The following is a 17,773-nucleotide window of genomic DNA, read 5'->3' as shown; positions in this document are numbered from 1 at the left end:
GTTTTTATATCCTTTGTTTTAGTTTTGGCAAGGTACAAGGTTATACATGAGACCTAATTAAAATCCATTCCAGATTAAGCTAATTAATACATCTATGTTGGCAAGTACTTGGGTTGTAAATACACTGCTATTAGTACTATGCGAGAAGAAATCACCTCAAATGAAAATAGAGAGTACTGTAATAATAATGACATCTAAGTATTTAGAGGGATACTTCTTGAATGCATAGTATTAAAGAATAGCAAGTATCTAAATCTAACCTCATCTAAGTCTAACCTAAACCTAACTAATCAACATTGCAATTTCCATTCAAATACAAGGAAACTGTTTTTATTCCATATTGCATAAAGGACTTGGAATATGGTTGTTCTTTATTAAAAAATAGTGTTGGTTAACTCAAAACTTGGCCTTTTAGGTTTTTTTAGATGTGATTAGCATTTTCTTTAGTTAGCTTGATTTCCTAAGGAAACTCAGCTTTTGAGCAGCCCTCTGCGTGTATGTTTGTGTTTGCATGTATGTGCATCGCAAAAAAAGCATGAACAAGTGAGAGTCATTACATTGGCACTGTTTGGAGTAATTTTGAGAGCATTAATGGTTATCGGTCAAGCTAGCCATCTTTGCTATGTACTTTTCTTGCTCACTTAAGAACCACCCAGTTGTAGCTGAAAAATCTCGATGTTCATATTCATCAGAAGAGATTTTCACTCAGACTGTGCTTCACCTGATATGAAAACTAGGACTATATTTTAGAATATTCTGTTTTTTTCTTCTAAACCTTTTTTTTCCAATGTACAGTTAATGATGGGAGTAATTCCCCCTTAGCTGCTCTTAAGAGGTCACAAGGGAATTGAACAGAATATGAAAGATCTTTATTCTCAAAGCAAACAAAGCACACAAATAAATAAAATTTCAATCTAAGATATTTACCTAGAATTGCTCATTTGTAAACATACATATTCTTAAAATACCTACCTTTAGTAGGTGCGTACTTTCCAGTGTCACTGGAAACGTGGGTTGAAGTTCATTGTATTCTGGGTATATATCTACCATCTCCACCAGTATGTAAATTTACCACAGCCAAGTGAGATGTGTGACTAAAGAGCATAAATTAGAGTGCAGTCTTGTAGAATGTTACTGTTTGGCTTGTTTAAGGTAATTATCTATTACTGTGTAAGTGTTTCGCAGATTAATAATCTCTCACTTTGAGACAATTTTAGGGTTATTGTTGTTGTTAGGCCAATAGGGACCTGTCTTAGAGATAATTTGACATTACTGTTGTTTTGATTCTCAAATTTTATCACTCTTCTAGACCTCTTGTTCTCTGAAATACTCCCATAGGCAACAGAAAACCACCATTTAATGTAGGGAAATAGTCAAGGAAGAAAGCTTTTTGAGATGAGTGGTATACCAGGGGCTATGATTTTCAGCATCTTATTACCTAAAAACAAAAGGATATGAAAACTCAGAATGAATAAGCTTTGACTTATGTGCACACTGGTTGTTCTTTCATTTTTCTTTTGTGGCTTATAATGCTCTGTAAAATGTCCATACTGGTTTTCAGAAAAAAAAGATAAGTTTTTCATTTTAAAGATGCTTTTAGTATGTAAGATTTTGCTTTTATGTTTATTATATTTGTTTTATATTACTAAATTAATATATTCGTGCATGTCATCATTCTGTTGTCATTATCTTGATTTCAGTATCTACTTTGTTCTGTGGAAAAGTTTAAAGTTCTATTTTTAGGAAGAAAATCAAATAAATAATAAAATGAACAATGTCAGAGATGTTGTTCTTCTAGCTACACTAGACACAACTTCCCCCCCCAAGACAGATTCCAGTACTTACTTTTAGTCCCCAGATTTGGCATTACTGTACATCAGGGGAGTTACACTGCTGTACAGTAAGGGAGCAGTTCTCCCATTATTTGCTGTTTTGGTAGACCACAGTAACTAAATAAGAGCCACTGTCGTCTCTTGGGGAGATAGGAATCAGATTTTTAAAAAGCTTTTGAATACAAGTGTATTTGATAATGTCCTGTATATAAAAAATTCATGTACTTGGTTGAGTGCTTATGCTCTTCTGAGGAAAATTTTGTCTTCTTTTAATGCTTGCTCATAGCCTGAAGGAGTGAAAGAGACATGAGAGGAGATGAAAAAGGTGCATGAAAGAGAGATAAATTTATTCTGTTACACTAGTGACCAACACCCACCCACCCCCACCCCCCCCTGCCCCAAACCATTAATTATACTTTAGATGGGTGGTATTTTTTTTTAACACTTCTCTTTGCATGCATGAGAAGCTTATTAGAAAAGGACATCTTTGACCAATCTCTGTCCCAGTGCCAAAGTTGTGCCTATTTTGTGTCACAAAAATTCTCATAGGAATCCTGGGAAAGAGCTTTTCATGTACCTACAGCTTGTATCTACAGCATTTGTCAGAACATAAAGATAACTGGCTATACTGTTAAAAGCAAAGGTATATTGAAAACTGGTGTCAATACTAGGTCTTTCTTCTGTGATTGCTGTTTAAATCCAGGGTCATGCTTCTCATGCCTCTTTGGACTACGTCTTTGCTGACAGAAGTCTCTGCAGTAGATGCAGCTTTGAAACTGCTCTTTCAGAAGTTTGGTACCTTTTCATTTTTCTGTCTTTCAGTCTTTCTTCTCTTTGTCTGTAGTTACATCTAAAAGAGGTGACTTTAACAAAAGCAAGATTTATCAAAATGAGAAAGTGGATGTAAAATAAATGGTTTCTTCAAGACTATTACGTCATTATTTTTCGTTACTCACACTGGATCCTGCATTCTCACGTCTGCTGTTTTACAGAGGAGAGGAAAGTGGGACTTGCAGCTTTCTGAAAGTAGACCTCTAGCTAATTACTTTGATAATCAATTTTCTTCAGTTACCTGCATTTATATCTAGGTCTTAGTTTAACATTTTATCTAAAACATGCATTGCTGTAGGTGCAATTCCTTTTAAAAACTATTTTTCAAAGGCTCCATGATGTCCATTCAGCCCTTCACAGGTCACTTGAATCTTCTAGTTTGTCAGGCCTCTCACTAGAATTCCTTTAACAATTTTTCTTCTGATACAAGACAAGAATTATGAGTGTCTATCCTGACTTTCTGACAAAATGCAGTAATATCCATCCTTGATTTTGGAATTTTCAGTGCAATGTACAGTAAACAGAGCCCAGGTTGATAATCATGTAGAACCTTTGTGCATCTTGTTATTGACCTTTACATGTCTAGCAGCCAGCTTGCAGTAAACTTGTCGGTTCTGACACTAAACCCTTACTGAAAGAAGCTGAAATGGTTTGTGTTGCATTTTATGCATATTGAAACTCCACACAGTTGTTCCTGATGTAGACAGGCTGTTCCTGCAGTAGAAGGCTGTAAAGACAGGTTTCTAGTGAAAGTGGTGGGTCACCCTTTTCTGTTTTATTATCTTTAAATATTACAGAGATACTCCATTAATTCCAGCTGTAAGTTTATTGTGTGGGAAGTGTAATTTTTTTTTTAGGTAGAGTAACTGGGGGAGGGAAAGAGAGTTTAATTTGTGATTAAAGAGACAACATAATTATATGCTTTATTATGATCAATTTTTACACAGTAATGTGAATGACTAGGGACCTCTACTGACTTGTAAACAAAATCATTGTAGTTGAGTATTTCGCAGAATTTGTCACAAGCTAATTTTTTTTTTTTTTTTTTTTTTGAAGGAACCTCATGTTGGTGTTGTTTATGCCAGAACATAATAAGCAAGGCAAATTAACTCCAGCCTCGTGTAAACTTTTAATTGGCCAACATGATGCAACTGAGTATGAATTCCAGGTGGCTTTGGAAATGAAAGAAAACTGAGCTCTCTGGCTGGAAGCTGAACGTGATGACGGCCTGGTCTATGGTAGGGAAGCTGAAAATGGAGAAGAGGCACTCCAGAGAAGACAGAAATGTGGAACAAGATGCTGGGGAATGCAGTGCTGAATCTGAGGAATGGACAAGCTCAGAAAGTGAACCTGAGCAACCATACTTCAGAAGCAGCTGTAGCAATACTCAGTGGAGAGAAAAGGAAGTTTCCACTAAACCACATCGGCCGCTCTGTCGGTCCCCTTGTTTGGATCGCCCAAGTTTTTCACAGAGCAGTATCACACAAGACTTGAAGCTAGACGAATGCAAAACAAATTTGGACAAGGAATACCAAGCTAAAATGGATTTTGCTTTAAAGCTTGGGTATGCAGGAGATCAGATCCAGGCTGTACTGAATAAATTGGGAGCAGATGCACTCATCAATGATGTTCTGGCAGAGCTTGTGAGACTTGGCAACAAAAGTGAATCAGAGGGACAGAGCAGTGCCAGCAGTACCACCAGTACTCTGGTGCCAAGAGGCCCTTGCCCAAAGGAAATAGCAAGCCCTGAATTGTCACTTGAAGATGAAGTTGTGGATAACAGTGATAACTTGAGGCCAATTGTCATTGATGGAAGCAATGTGGCTATGAGGTGGGTCTCCCTGTCACAACATTTGAAAAGAATAAATCGCTAAAATATTTATGAGAAAAATCAGTATTGATGGCAAGGTCATTTTAAGTTGTGTAGTATATTTACACTGATAATACATATTTTTAATGGACTCTTTAGTCCAGGCTTTTAATTATGCTGTTATTCCTCTATACGTAATCCCTATTCCAGTTCCCCTCCCCGCCCTTTTCAAACCAAGTTCTCCCCTCAAATCTTTTATTCTAGTAATCTAGCTGTAGTGTGCTTTTGTGTGGATGGGTTTAATTTTTTGAAGTCCTTGAACAATGTCGAAAATTATTTTTCTTTAATGTCCAGAGGCAACCAAATAGGGGAGGAAAACTTGGTTCTTTCTAAAATGACATGCAGTGTATGCTGATGATATGCAGTGGACTTCAGGGTATTTGAGCTCCTGCTGATCAAGCCTGCTCGGAATTTAAAGCAATTCAGCTGTGTCAGTACAGGCACATGCATGAGCTGAACATGCTGACTCACACAGCTGTGGTGCTTGTAATCTCAGACGTGTGTACACACATGCACTCGGCTGCTTGGGTCAACACTAACTCAAGAGATATCTGTCCTGTGCCACTTTGGAGCATGTCTGTAGAGTACACGGTTCAGCTAGCCAGTGATTTGTTTATCATTGAGAAAGTATGACTTTCTGTGAGGGAGTTCTTTAAACAGTCTGTTCAGTGATCAGTGAGTGATACCAAGAGTTCTTCAGGTAATGTTTGCACAATAGATTTCCTTTGGTATCAGCTTTCTGCTCTAAAAGAATTTGTGATCTGAATTTTTTTTTCAAGGTATTAAGAAAATTCAGATTTTTATAGGTGTATTGAGTACTCTGAGTTTTGAAATACATAAACCCTCCAGATCCTCTAAGAATATTTTATATACAGGATTTTCCAGTGCCAAGTTGTGGTTACATCAGTCCAAAAGAGGTGTCTGTAAAGCAACATCACCAATATTGGATTTAACTTTTTTCTTTCCTTTTTTTCTGTGCCTGTTGAATTTATAGTCTCTGTACTGCTTGAGTTGCTCCTGAGCATAATGTGGCAGCAACTGGAGAAAAGTGTGTGTGTACTCTTACTATTGCATAACTTAGAACTGATGCTCTATTTATAGAATCATAGATTATCTCAAGTTGGAAGGGACCCATAGGGATCATCGAGTCCAATTCATAACAAAATGCATATGCATCGGAAAATTCAGAAGGATATTAAATTCTGTAAAACCTGATAAGTACAAAAATCTAAACAGAAATGTTTTAGCAACATTGTGGCTTCTGTATTCATTATTAAAGTTGCAAGGATTTGGACTACGCTGGTGATCCATAGGCCTTAGTTACACAGATGGTATTAGATCTGTCTGCTTTGGTCTGCTTCAGTGTTACTTTATGTAACATTGTGAGCCCAGGAAGAGCATGCGTCTTGCTACAGTCCCGTAATCTGTGATGTTGTTCTATAATAATAATAATAATAACAACAACAACATTGAAGTAAAATTCTGAATGATAGTCCATAGAATAATGCTAAAGACAATTTTAATATGATGCAAATCTCTTAATTATGCAGCATCTGCTCTACAGACTGAGAATATCTGAAAAGTGCAAGGGCTATACACTTCTCATGCTTAAAAATACTGCAATTACTGATGATGCAAATGGAGGCCTTGCCTTTATGGTAAAATGTGTATGTTGTAACTGAAAGGTGGCTCTATATGGAAAACAGAACCATTTCCATTTTCAGTATTGAAATTTTCTTGAAGTAAACCGTTTTGGGGGATGCTACGCAGAACTAACAGCTTGGAAGAGGATGGCGCAGCAGCTGGATGCCACTTTGTGTACAGTCAAATGCCAGCTGCTTTAAGTAGTGGGAGGAGTACCTAGCGTTACACAGCACCACAAAGCCTCCTTAATTACAGCCAACTGCGTGGACTGAGCCAGCAGTGTGCCCAGGCGGCCAAGAAGGCCAATGGCATCCTGGCCTGTATCAAAAATAGCGTGGCCAGCAGGACTAGGGAAGTGATTGTGCCCCTGTACTCGGCACTGGTGAGGCCGCACCTCGAATACTGTGTTCAGTTTTGGGCCCCCCACTACAAGAGGGATATTGAGGTACTGGAGCGTGTACAGAGAAGGGCAACGAAGCTGGTGAAGGGTCTGGAGCAGAAGTCTTATGAGGAGCGGCTGAGGGAGCTGGGACTGTTTAGCCTGGAGAAAAGGAGGCTGAGGGGAGACCTCATCGCTCTCTACAACTACCTGAAAGGAGGTTGTAGAGAGGTGGGGGTCGGTCTCTTCTCCCAGGTAACAAGTGATAGGACAAGAGGAAATGGCCTCAAGTTGCGCCAGGGGAGGTTTAGACTGGATATTAGGAAATTTTTCTTCACCGAGAGGGTTATCAAGCATTGGAACAGACTGCCCAGGGAAGTGGTTGAGTCGCCATCCCTGGAGGTATTTAAAGGACGTTTGGATGAGGTGCTTAGAGACATGGTGTAGTGGTGGTTTTTGGCAGTGTTAGGTTTATGGTTGGACTCGATGATCTTAAAGGTCTTTTCCAACCTATATGATTCTGTGATTCTGTGACTGCCCGCACACTTCAGGGCTGCTATAGCAGAGTCCTCTCCTGCGTTTCTTGCCCAGCACTGCTACCTAGGCCCCTTGTGGTTTTCCCCTCATAGGGAGCATCACTGGTGCGCATGGCCTCCCCTGCCCTTACGGCGTTCTGTAACCCTCCCTGAGCTGGCCGCTTTTTTGTGGTGAGGATCTCGCTCCCCAATACGGCATCACTGATGTGATTCAGTTAGCACCTGTTGCAGTGGATGGAATGATTTAAAGAAATTAATTTTCTTCACAAATTAATATAGAAGTCTTTTCAGAAATAATGACTGGTAGGTACCAAACTAACTGGGCAGCATCACTCCTATCACAATTGATGAAAAATTGCAGCTGTGTTGAGAAAGGGGAGAAAAAACCTGAGTTAATACATTTTGAAGAGTGTGCATCAAGGAGCATAGCATTGGTTTACTAGTCGACCATTTTCAAATGCAATTTTGGAAGTAGTTCACTTTGCTAGCCAAACTGAAGTGTAACAAAGAGTTGGTTTTGTTTGTTTTTTGGGTTTTTTGTTTGGTGTTTTGTGTTTTTTGGATTTTTTTAGTAAAAAGGGCATACTAATATTTTTTTTCCTCAAGTAGTTCCAATATTAATTGAAAAGAACCAGAACCCTTAGTTTTTATTATTCAATTATGTGGTGTAGCAGTAATATATGCACTGTTTTTCAGACAGAGAAAATGTTGGCTTGAATCTAAATATGAAATCCAGCCATAATGCAAAGATCTGTGTCTCTCTCTTACCTGTGTAGACGAACTAAGGATATTATAATTAAATGTCGTCTTGTTCTTATATGTGTGCTTATGTATTATTCAGGCATTCCCTAAACTATTTCCTGAGAGGATTTAAAACCTGATTCTTTAGTTCACTCTATGTTTAGCAAATCAGGATAGTCTACCTCCTGGGTCCACCTGAATAAGATTCTACTTAGTTTCTATCAAACCTCTAAAGAATTTATTTTTTCCTTTGCGGAAACATCTTAGGCCATTTTGAAAATTAAACCCCTTTATCTGAATTGTGTGCTGTTTTACAGACTCCTGTGTGTTTCGGAAAACAAATTTGTGATGGGGGCAGGGCTTAAACAACTTTGAGAGAGTTATTTCTTTCCCTTAAAAAGTCCTGATAAGAAATGAAGAACATTTGGTATTAGAGAAACATTTTTTAATCTAGATGTCTAAAGCACCTATCACCCATGATAGCCAGCATTGTTAACTCATTCCTTTTTTGTCATTGATAACTTTTTATGGTACTATTTAAGGTAAGCTCAATTTGTTGGGGAAAGTGGTATTTTTCATTAGCTTAGCTAATAAAATGAAAAAGCAGGAAAACTTCATGTTTATTTGTTTTTGCTTTTGGGATAGTGAAATGTCACCATTTCTAGAGTTTTAAGTAGCAGTGTTGCTGTAATCTGATGGCTGAATAGCTCTGGACAATTGTCTTTTTCCAACTATGTAAGCTGGTCTAATAAAAAGGTTTACCTATCTTCACAGACTTTGTTTCTCTCATATCCTTAAGATCATGGCAGCTTTAGAAGAAAAAAAAAAAAAAAAAAACCAAAACCAACCACCAAAACCACCACAACAAAAAACAAAATCAAATGTAACTTTTGTCCTTGCTGTTTCTACAACTTTTGCATGTTCTTCAGCCATGGGAATAAAGAAGGATTTTCCTGTCGGGGAATTCAACTAGCTGTTGATTGGTTTCTGGAAAAAGGACATAAAGATATCACTGTGTTTGTACCTGCGTGGAGAAAAGAACAGTCTCGACCTGATGCACCAATTACAGGTAACAGATCACGATTTTCTTTGACCACTTGGTTAAAAAGAAAAAAAAAAGTATTGCGTTAAGACACAAGCATGTCATCTTTCTGATGGATACTACGTACTGGGCTGTGGATGTGATGTTGCATGATGATGTTGCACTCAACTGTTCGTTTGAAAACACAACAATTTCACTGGTGAGGAAACAAGCATTTAAGTAGCTGCACCTGTAAACAATGCTGGTTTTTTGTAACATTACTGGATCATTTCAACACTTTTGAGAAGCAGTAGTCATAATTTTCCCATTAGGAAACCTTGTTAAGCATATACGAACCGATTCCTAGTTGCCGGGTGAGTATAAAATAAGCATTATCGGGCCAGGGACTCATTTAAGTAGGATTATCTTGAACACTGAAGAGGCAGCATGTGTTTTGACCCATAGAAGGTACTTTTAGGCTAACAAGAAGGCTATTGTAATACAGTAACAACCGAGTTTTTGATGTGTTCAGGAAGATTGAGTAAAGGTACATGGTTGTTTACAGAGGAGTAGAGTGGTTATGAAGCTTAAATACTGAATATTTACCCAGTGCTTTGAAACCTCAGAAATGGCACTCTGCATCTAGGTATTTTTTAATGATAATGGGGACCATATATGAACATGATTACAAAACGCTTTGTCAGAAAAGAGGGCAAGAAGTTTCATATTTCAAAAGCTGCATTTCTTTCTTTTAAAACTTTTTTAAAAGCAGCTCAACTAAAATTATTTTACAGATCAAGAAATCTTACGTAAATTGGAGAAAGAAAAAATTCTTGTTTTCACCCCATCTCGAAGAGTTCAGGGAAGAAGAGTAGTTTGCTATGATGACCGATTCATAGTAAAACTTGCTTTCGACTCAGATGGCATCATTGTATCAAATGACAACTATCGGGATCTTCAAAATGAAAAACCAGAATGGAAGAAGTTCATAGAGGAGCGGCTGCTAATGTATTCTTTTGTGAATGACAAGTATGTTGTTTTTTTCTTCAAAAGTAAGGGAATTTGCTAATTCAGAATCCCCAGTAAAAATTGAAATTCACATTTCATTTCTTTCCCCTTAGATTTATGCCTCCTGATGATCCCTTAGGACGCCATGGTCCAAGCCTTGAAAATTTCTTAAGGAAAAGGCCAGTTATTCCCGAACATAAGAAACAACCGTGTCCTTATGGTAAGTGCCGAAGTCAGATTGGTTTGTTGTATTCAAAGGTAGGTGAAGCAAGCAGTTAATGAACATCTTGTCATTACTGGGGGGAAAAAAAAGGCCATTTTTCATGTTGCCATCCAAGCACTATATCCATGTTTATACCCTTCACACACATATTAATAAAAACAATGTAGCAGAAAGTTAGGGATTACCAGATATACCTTGTAGATAACAAAGCTTTATGCTATTTTCTTCTGGTTTGTATTCAAGGAAGGAGATTCATAACTATACAAACTGTGTTAGAGCTGGGTTTTTTTTTTAATATAGCATTATGTTGTCAGTATTGAAATCATGAGCCAGTTGGAAGAAAAGTTGATGTGTCTTGCTTTGATGCAGTGATATATGTGGATACAGGTAGCAGAGTCTGTGACTGCCTGTATATACAATATATATAACTATTCCTTAGGGGGTTAATATAGAAATACTACTATTGAGAAGTCATGAAAGATAGCAGCTGGTGGTGTTGATTAGTTTTTGGTTTATTTAACCTGAAAACACTTTTCTTCCAGGTAAAAAGTGCACCTATGGGCACAAATGTAAATATTACCACCCAGAACGGGCAAACCAGCCTCAAAGGTCAGTAGCGGATGAGCTTCGAATAAGTGCCAAATTATCTGCTGTGAAAACTATGAGTGAGGGAGCCTTGGCCAAATGTGGCACAGGGCCATCCAGCTCCAAAGGAGAAATCAGTTCTGAAGTGAAACGCATTGCCCCAAAACGTCAGTCAGATCCAAGCATTAGATCAGTAGCTGTGGAACCTGAGGAAAAGTTATCAGTAGCCCGGAAGTCTGAGGCCAGCTCTGTCCCGTCTCTGGTTTCTGCATTAAGTGTACCAACGCTCCCTCCACCAAAAAGCCATGCAGCTGGTGCATTAAATACGCGTTCTGCAAGCAGTCCGGTGCCAGGTTCCTCACAGTTCATGCATCAGAAATCCTCACTGGAACATATGTCCAGTGTGCAATATCCTCCTATACTAGTCACCAATAGCCATGGCACCTCAGTTAGCTATACTGACCAGTATCCCAAATATGAATCATTGGGGGACCATGGCTATTATTCCTTACTCAGTGATTTCTCCAACTTGAGCCTAAGTAGTATCCGTAACACAGATTATTACGGGGCTGATATGGACCAGGGGATGTATTCTAGAAACTCAAGCCCCTGTCCTGACAATTGCTTAAGCCATACAAGTAATGATTCTTATTCCTCTTACAATGACTTGTATCTGGGTGTAGCAGATGCCAGTCCAGAAGACAATGTGAAGATCCACAGACTGCCATCGCAAAATCGTCTTCAGCCTTTTTCCCATGGTTACCATGAAGCCTTAAATAGAGTTCAGAGTTATGGAACTGAAGAGCCTAAGCAATCCCTTCGCAAACAGTCAGTTTCCCACTTAGGCCTACATGCCCAGCATCCAGTTGTTGGAGCACGGTCCAGTTGTCCAGGAGAATACCCTGTGCCTCAAAACGTTCATCCATCAACTGCGCAACCAAGCCGTGCCTTGGTCATGACACGAATGGACAGTATTTCTGACTCACGGCTTTATGAAAGTAACCCTACGAGGCAGAGAAGACCACCTCTCTGTCGAGAGCAGCACGCTAGTTGGGATCCACTACCATGTGCATCAGACTCTTACGCTTACCACTCGTACCCACTGAGTAACAACCTCATGCAGCCATGTTACGAACCTGTCATGGTAAGAAGCATGCCTGAGAAGATGGAGCAACTCTGGAGGAATCCCTGGATTGGGATATGTGGTGAGCCACGGGAACCACATATCATCCCAGAACATCAGTATCAAACATACAAGAACCTCTGCAATATTTTCCCTCCAAGCATTGTCCTTTCTGTGATGGAAAAGAACCCCCACATGACAGATGCACAACAGCTGGCAGCTATGATTGTTGCCAAATTAAGAACAGGGCGTTAAAGCATTACAGCCTCTTTTGGATAAATTAAACTATAGGACCTGGAGGAAAACTTAAATGAAGAAGGAAGGGGCCAATCTCTTGTAAATATTTTCTACTAAGATAGTATAAAATTCTGTACACAGTAGCAATCGTATATATGCTGAGGCACTATATAAGAGTTGATTGTATTGTAAATTTTAAGATTTTAAATATAGGGATTTTTAATAGTATTTTATAGGAAATGCATACCTTGCTGCATGGATAGCTCATTAAAAACTACAATGTCACGTTCAGTGTCTCAAAGCTGTTACTACAAAATTGTTAGCAATTATATTGCATGTAGTAGTGTACACTTTCAATTTGCTTATAAATACCTAATCGGCCTTTAAAAGTATGCGCTATACACACCCAGATGAATTTTAGGGTTTCAGCTTTGTCATTTGACACTGCCTACTGGCATATTAAACACTGAAGAAAAAGTGAACTTGCAAAAAAAATTAAAATACTCAATTTGTAAAAGGAAAAACTGATCTCAGCTTTTGAATGTCAATATTGTTGTTGGTACTTCAATTTCAGACCTGTTCCCCAAGAGTTGGAGTATCTAGTACACTGTCCAATACGTTGGCTCAATCCAGCAGAAGCCAAATACTTTATTAAATTAGGACCAAAACATTAAGGAGTGTGAAGGTGTGAGCGCCATTCAATAAACTAGAAGAAGTTTAACTGTAGCATCTCTCTTCAGAACCGCTTCTCAACTGTGCAGTAAGCAGCTGCTGGCCCAGATGACTAGACAAGCTGAAAGTAAATTGTCAGTTTTATGTAAAATGGATTACTCCACCTGAAGCAGTGGAAACTGGATGCTAACATGGCTGTTCATCAGTAAGTACAGCCCTTCCTCTGGGGGCAAGGACAGTGTTTGAATAAGCATAGCAGTCAGGATGGCTGTTACCAGATCAACTTGAGAAGGGGGTGGAGGGGGAAGGCGGCTGCTTGAGAAGAGATGCTACAGTTTGGGCTTGTGGCAAAGCTGGCCTGGTTTTTTTGCTCTTCAGATCCACGCAAAGGTGTGCATTTGCCTCATGAAGGCTTTTAGAGTTCCTGTTTCAACAGGTGACATAATTTTGTGTGGCATTGTTTGCGCAACTGGTATCTTGCTCAGGGTGGGAACCTTTGTAGCTAAATGTCTCCAAAAGAGGCGTTTATTGTTTTTTAAGCTGCACTGACTGGACGCCCTTTTTTGAATCCATTGTATATTTCAACATTTCAAACCATTACTAACTCGATACGTCTCGAGCTAGGACTTGTTGACTTCTACTGTAGTTTTTTTCATGAAAGTTGAGAAGGCCTGGTTTATGGCCTTTTGTTTCTTCATGAGAAGGTGTGACACTGCCTAAATGTTTCTTACTGTGAAACACACGGAACGTGAGGCTGCAGTCAGGGTTGTTTCTGGTGTTTTGATAATGGCTTGCATGCTGCTTTCTAGTTATCTGTTTGTCTGAGGAACAAAGTTATATCATTTCCTCCACTTGTGTTACTGTAATGGTTGCTTTGATTCAAAATATCTCGTGGGCTCTTTATCATGTGCAAAATATGTTCCTGTCATATTAAAAAAACCAACCAACCAAACCAACAACTAACCACAATTACAGGTGCAACTACAGGTAATTTACTGATACTGGAGAACCGTATCATTTCACACAAGATAAATATTCTTGTGTTGGTAAAGGTAACATACGTAATGACCATGTCATTATGTATTTAAAATGAGTTAACTTGAAGGTGATTCTGTATTTACACTTGGTGTTTAAAAATAACTTAAGTTTTAATTAGTTGTTTATTGTCTCTGTTAATGGGAAAAAAAATCTTCAGACATTTATAATAGTTGGGGAAAATAGATTTAACTCTTAACCAGTTTTCAAAAACATTTCTTACTAACCAGCATTTTATATTTTTAATTTGCAATTAATTCTTATTCTCTTCTCTTGCATGGTATAAGCAGCTGAGAGCAATGCCTCAAATAACCAGAAATGACCTTTTGTTTGTTGATACAAATTGTATCTCTTTTTCTTGATTGTATAAAAACTGTGTATAAAAAAAAAATAATCTCTAGATTAACTTCAGTATTACATTTTCACCACAATGTTTGTGACACCATGTGTCACAGGGAAGTAGCCCATGAGTAATTATGGATCTTTTTTATTTAAAATGGGCACTTGTAGTTTATAGACAAACAAGGACAACTTTTCAGAACCAGTTTATTATGTGCACAGATACTGTGTGTACACCTCAAAGCATTACATAGTTATCTTTAGTCTATTTATTACACAGATACATTCTTGCACTAAACTTTATGTAAAAATGTTGCTGTTAACTCATCTGCATGTGTTTAAAATGTAACAATATAACTGCTATAGACCCTGCTTTATTCTTAATGGATTAATTTATAAATTATTTAGGTATAAAATGAACTTTATTGTGCACTCACATTTTCCATCTTGCATGGAATTAAATATTTGTATGTAGAGAAATGTTTGTTCCCCTTTTCTCCAATTATAAAGATAAGCTATTTTAAGAGAGGTTTAGTAGGTGTTCTTGATGTTTTCTAATGTGGAAAACCGAGCAGAAATTTCTGTATGAAGTGTTGGGTAGTTTACGGAGATTTGTAGGATTTGTGTAGTCATTTTTATTTTCACTAACTTTTGTCTTACTGATAGAATAATTCCTTTTTAAACAACGGGAATGCTATGCCAATACAAACCCAGCACACTATTTCCCTAAGGCACTTTGAAGGCAAATTGTCTTTTTCCAAGAAGCTATTAGCATCTATCATGCGTGGAGTTACAGAATGGGCAGTGTAGCCTTGTGGAAATAATTTGCAAGTTTTGTGCTTGTTTAGTCCTCCTTGGAGATAACGAAACTTTTGTATGTGATGTTGTCTTTCCTCATCAACTACTTTAAGTGATAATCCAGTCATCCACCTCTGTTTTCAGGTATGTTTACAAGCCAATTCAAAACACTGACACATTCATTAATCTTCAGCGCATAAGCTTAGATTTCTTCCTACATGGAAGAGTTGATCTTATTAACACCTGATCATAACTGTCTATATTGTAAATATAAGACTTTGTATAAATGCTCTTTTTGAGAGCATGGTATTTAAATGTTTTTAAAAGTGTAAGAGAACAGTTCTAGAAACTATATTTTAATAAAATCCATAAAACTACAATTCTAGATGAGAGAAAAAAAAAAAGTGGGAAGGTAAAATCCTGGCCTGCTGCAATCAGTGAGAGTGAAGCAGTAGACTTTAGTGCTTTACTGGGGCCAGAGCATGCTCTGGGAGTTCTGATTTACTGATCTTTCATCTTTAGCTATATTACTTTCACATAATTTGTCACTTAAGAGTAACCTTAAATTCATGAATCAAAATTCAAATGCTTTATGGGATGTTAGTCTAAGTTATTTAATGTTTTTTGTAAGAATTACATGTCACTAATATATTAAATTGTACATATATAGATGATTTCACTACTGTTAGTCCTGTTGTTGTTGTATTGAGCTGCAGTAGTTGGCTTTATTCATTTGTAGAATTAAACATTACTGTTTAATTGTGGTAAAATTTTATAAATCTCTTTGGGTTTTTTTTGGTTGACCCAAATATAATGTAAGTCTTAATGACAAAATGAGTGAAAATGGATGTTCAACCAGTACGTGGTATTCGTAAATCTCTGTAGTAATAAGCGTGCACTCCTCTAGTTGCTGCTGCATGTAATTCATTCACTAGCATGAGTCTGTTTAGGTTTTGTAAAAATGCTTTAACGTAGACTTAACAACAGAAGGTGTGGCGGTGGTTGCTTAGAACAAGCAGAAGGATCCTCATTAAAAAACCAAACCAAACTACACCATCTACCCAGGTGAATTTCCCCCCTACATACTTTTAATGCCAGTTTGCCTCAAATCGTGAATTTTGGCATTTTGAAATTCTTAATGATAAAATCAGAACACGCAAAGAATCTGTCCAAATAATTCAGTTAAAAAATACTTGGTGACACACACATATACCTGTGATGTATACCAAACCACAAACGGAACATTTCAAGGGACATATTTTGACTATAGTAATTTTTAAACTCCATGCTAAAGAGAAGGAACATGCATCATTTCTGTGAGACTTTGCTCCACAGAGTTGGAATATTACCTTATCCTGACTTGCCAGAAGTTCACCTGAAGCATTAGTACTACAGGATGTGGAGCAGTCAGATCGTTAGATCTGTCACCGTTATTTCTATGGTGAGTGGTCAGCTTTAATACTCCTCTTACGTGCCCAGAGCTCGTCTGTGTGACAGAGCCTGTGTGACTGTATTTCTTGCAGTATTTCAACTGGAAAAACACAAGTGCACGGTCACTTACATTATTCTCATGCCAGTGTTTGGTTAGCCTTTGAAGAGCCATTATACGATATCTATGATTTTGGTCTGTGGTATTAAAGTTTGTAAATGTATTAAAAGAACTGAGAGAAGAATCTAAAAGAAATATAGGCTGTTCCCCCCTGCTCTGTGTAAAAGGTTTGCACAATTATTTAATAATATGAAACATGTTATACTTTATATATATAAAAAAAATTGCTTATTTAATAAAACAGAGAGCCATTGGATTATTTGTTTCTAGCTTTTTATTTTGTAACCCTCTTTAGGCGAGAGCCCCAAAAAGCTGTTTTGTCCAAAACAACTGTTGTAGTCTGTCCAAATTATTTCTCAGTATTTTTAGCTGATTTACTGAAAAATACCCAGATTCTGAAATACATAATGCTCAGATTTTCCATCTGTGCTTAACTCTGTGAAAGAACAGGACAAGAGTTTTACTTTTCTTTAAAAAGCAGAGGAAGAAGTACTATTTAGGTCCTGCTGTCTTGTCGGAATAACATCCTTTGTCAGTCTCTGTATTACACAAATTTTCTTTCACTATTTAAACAGTTAATCATGTCCCATACTATGGGGGAGGTGACACAATAGTGGCAGCAATAGTCACTTATTGCCTATTACTGCCATTGCTTTGACTCAAACTGCTTTAGCTCGTTGGGGGGCGGGTAAAGCTAATGAAAAGAAAATGATACACAAAGACCATCTCTGTCTGCATCTGCCTGAACTTCTCACTGTTACCATGTTCGCTCTCGCAGGGGCCAGGAACCAGGCTGTCGTGGTTTAACCCCATTCATTCGGCAACCGAGCACCGCCCAGCTGCTCCTTCACCTCCTGCCGCCCAGTGGGACAGGGGAGAGAATTGGGAAAAAAGTAAAACCCATGGGTTGAGATAAAGACAGTTTAGTAGGACAGCAGAGGAAGTGTGTGTGTGAGGGAAGAACGTACAAAGCCAGCGATGCACAATCACCGAGCAGCGATCGCTGCCCCCGGCCACCTCCCCCCAGTCTCTATACTGGGCATGACACCCTATGGTATGGAATAGCCCTTGGGCAGTTTGGGTCAGCTGTGCTGGCTGTGCGCCCGGCAGAGCAGGGAAAGCTGAAAAGCCCTTGACCAGTGTAAGCACTGCTCAGCAACAACTAAAACATCCGTGTGGTATCAGCATTATTCTCATCCTAAATCCAAAACCCAGCACTATACCAGCTACCAGGACGAAAATTAACCAGGACACAGGTGAGTCAGAAGACAGCACAAAACCAATCAAAACCAATAAAATACCTGTAGTACAAAGTTGCTTGGTCCTAATCGCAGGCCCTTTGTGCTTAGT

General features: G+C 38.2%; 2 protein-coding genes across 2 annotated transcripts in view; one reads left to right on the top strand and one right to left on the bottom strand.

Moving 5' to 3' along the window:
* ZC3H12B (zinc finger CCCH-type containing 12B) overlaps positions 1-16,663 on the top strand; it is a 35,207-nt gene extending 18,544 nt beyond the window's left edge. The window contains exons 2-6 of the mRNA XM_075513056.1: positions 3,720-4,494; positions 8,763-8,902; positions 9,649-9,883; positions 9,976-10,082; positions 10,628-16,663. Of these exons, the coding sequence (XP_075369171.1) occupies positions 3,884-4,494; positions 8,763-8,902; positions 9,649-9,883; positions 9,976-10,082; positions 10,628-12,048 (2,514 nt within the window). The 5' untranslated portion in view covers positions 3,720-3,883 and the 3' untranslated portion in view covers positions 12,049-16,663. The remainder of the gene's footprint in view (positions 1-3,719; positions 4,495-8,762; positions 8,903-9,648; positions 9,884-9,975; positions 10,083-10,627) is intronic.
* The window catches only part of LAS1L (LAS1 like ribosome biogenesis factor), a 49,299-nt gene continuing 41,204 nt past the window's right edge, over positions 9,679-17,773 (bottom strand). Inside the window, exon 13 of the mRNA XM_075513058.1 lies at positions 9,679-9,809. Coding sequence (XP_075369173.1) covers positions 9,800-9,809 — 10 coding nt within the window. The 3' untranslated portion in view covers positions 9,679-9,799. The remainder of the gene's footprint in view (positions 9,810-17,773) is intronic.

Source organism: Mycteria americana, chromosome 10 (assembly GCF_035582795.1).
Source record: "Mycteria americana isolate JAX WOST 10 ecotype Jacksonville Zoo and Gardens chromosome 10, USCA_MyAme_1.0, whole genome shotgun sequence".
In the NCBI taxonomy this organism is placed as follows: domain Eukaryota; kingdom Metazoa; phylum Chordata; class Aves; order Ciconiiformes; family Ciconiidae; genus Mycteria; species Mycteria americana.
Note: the sequence above shows the minus strand (reverse complement) of the source record. Positions and strands in the feature narration are given on the sequence as shown.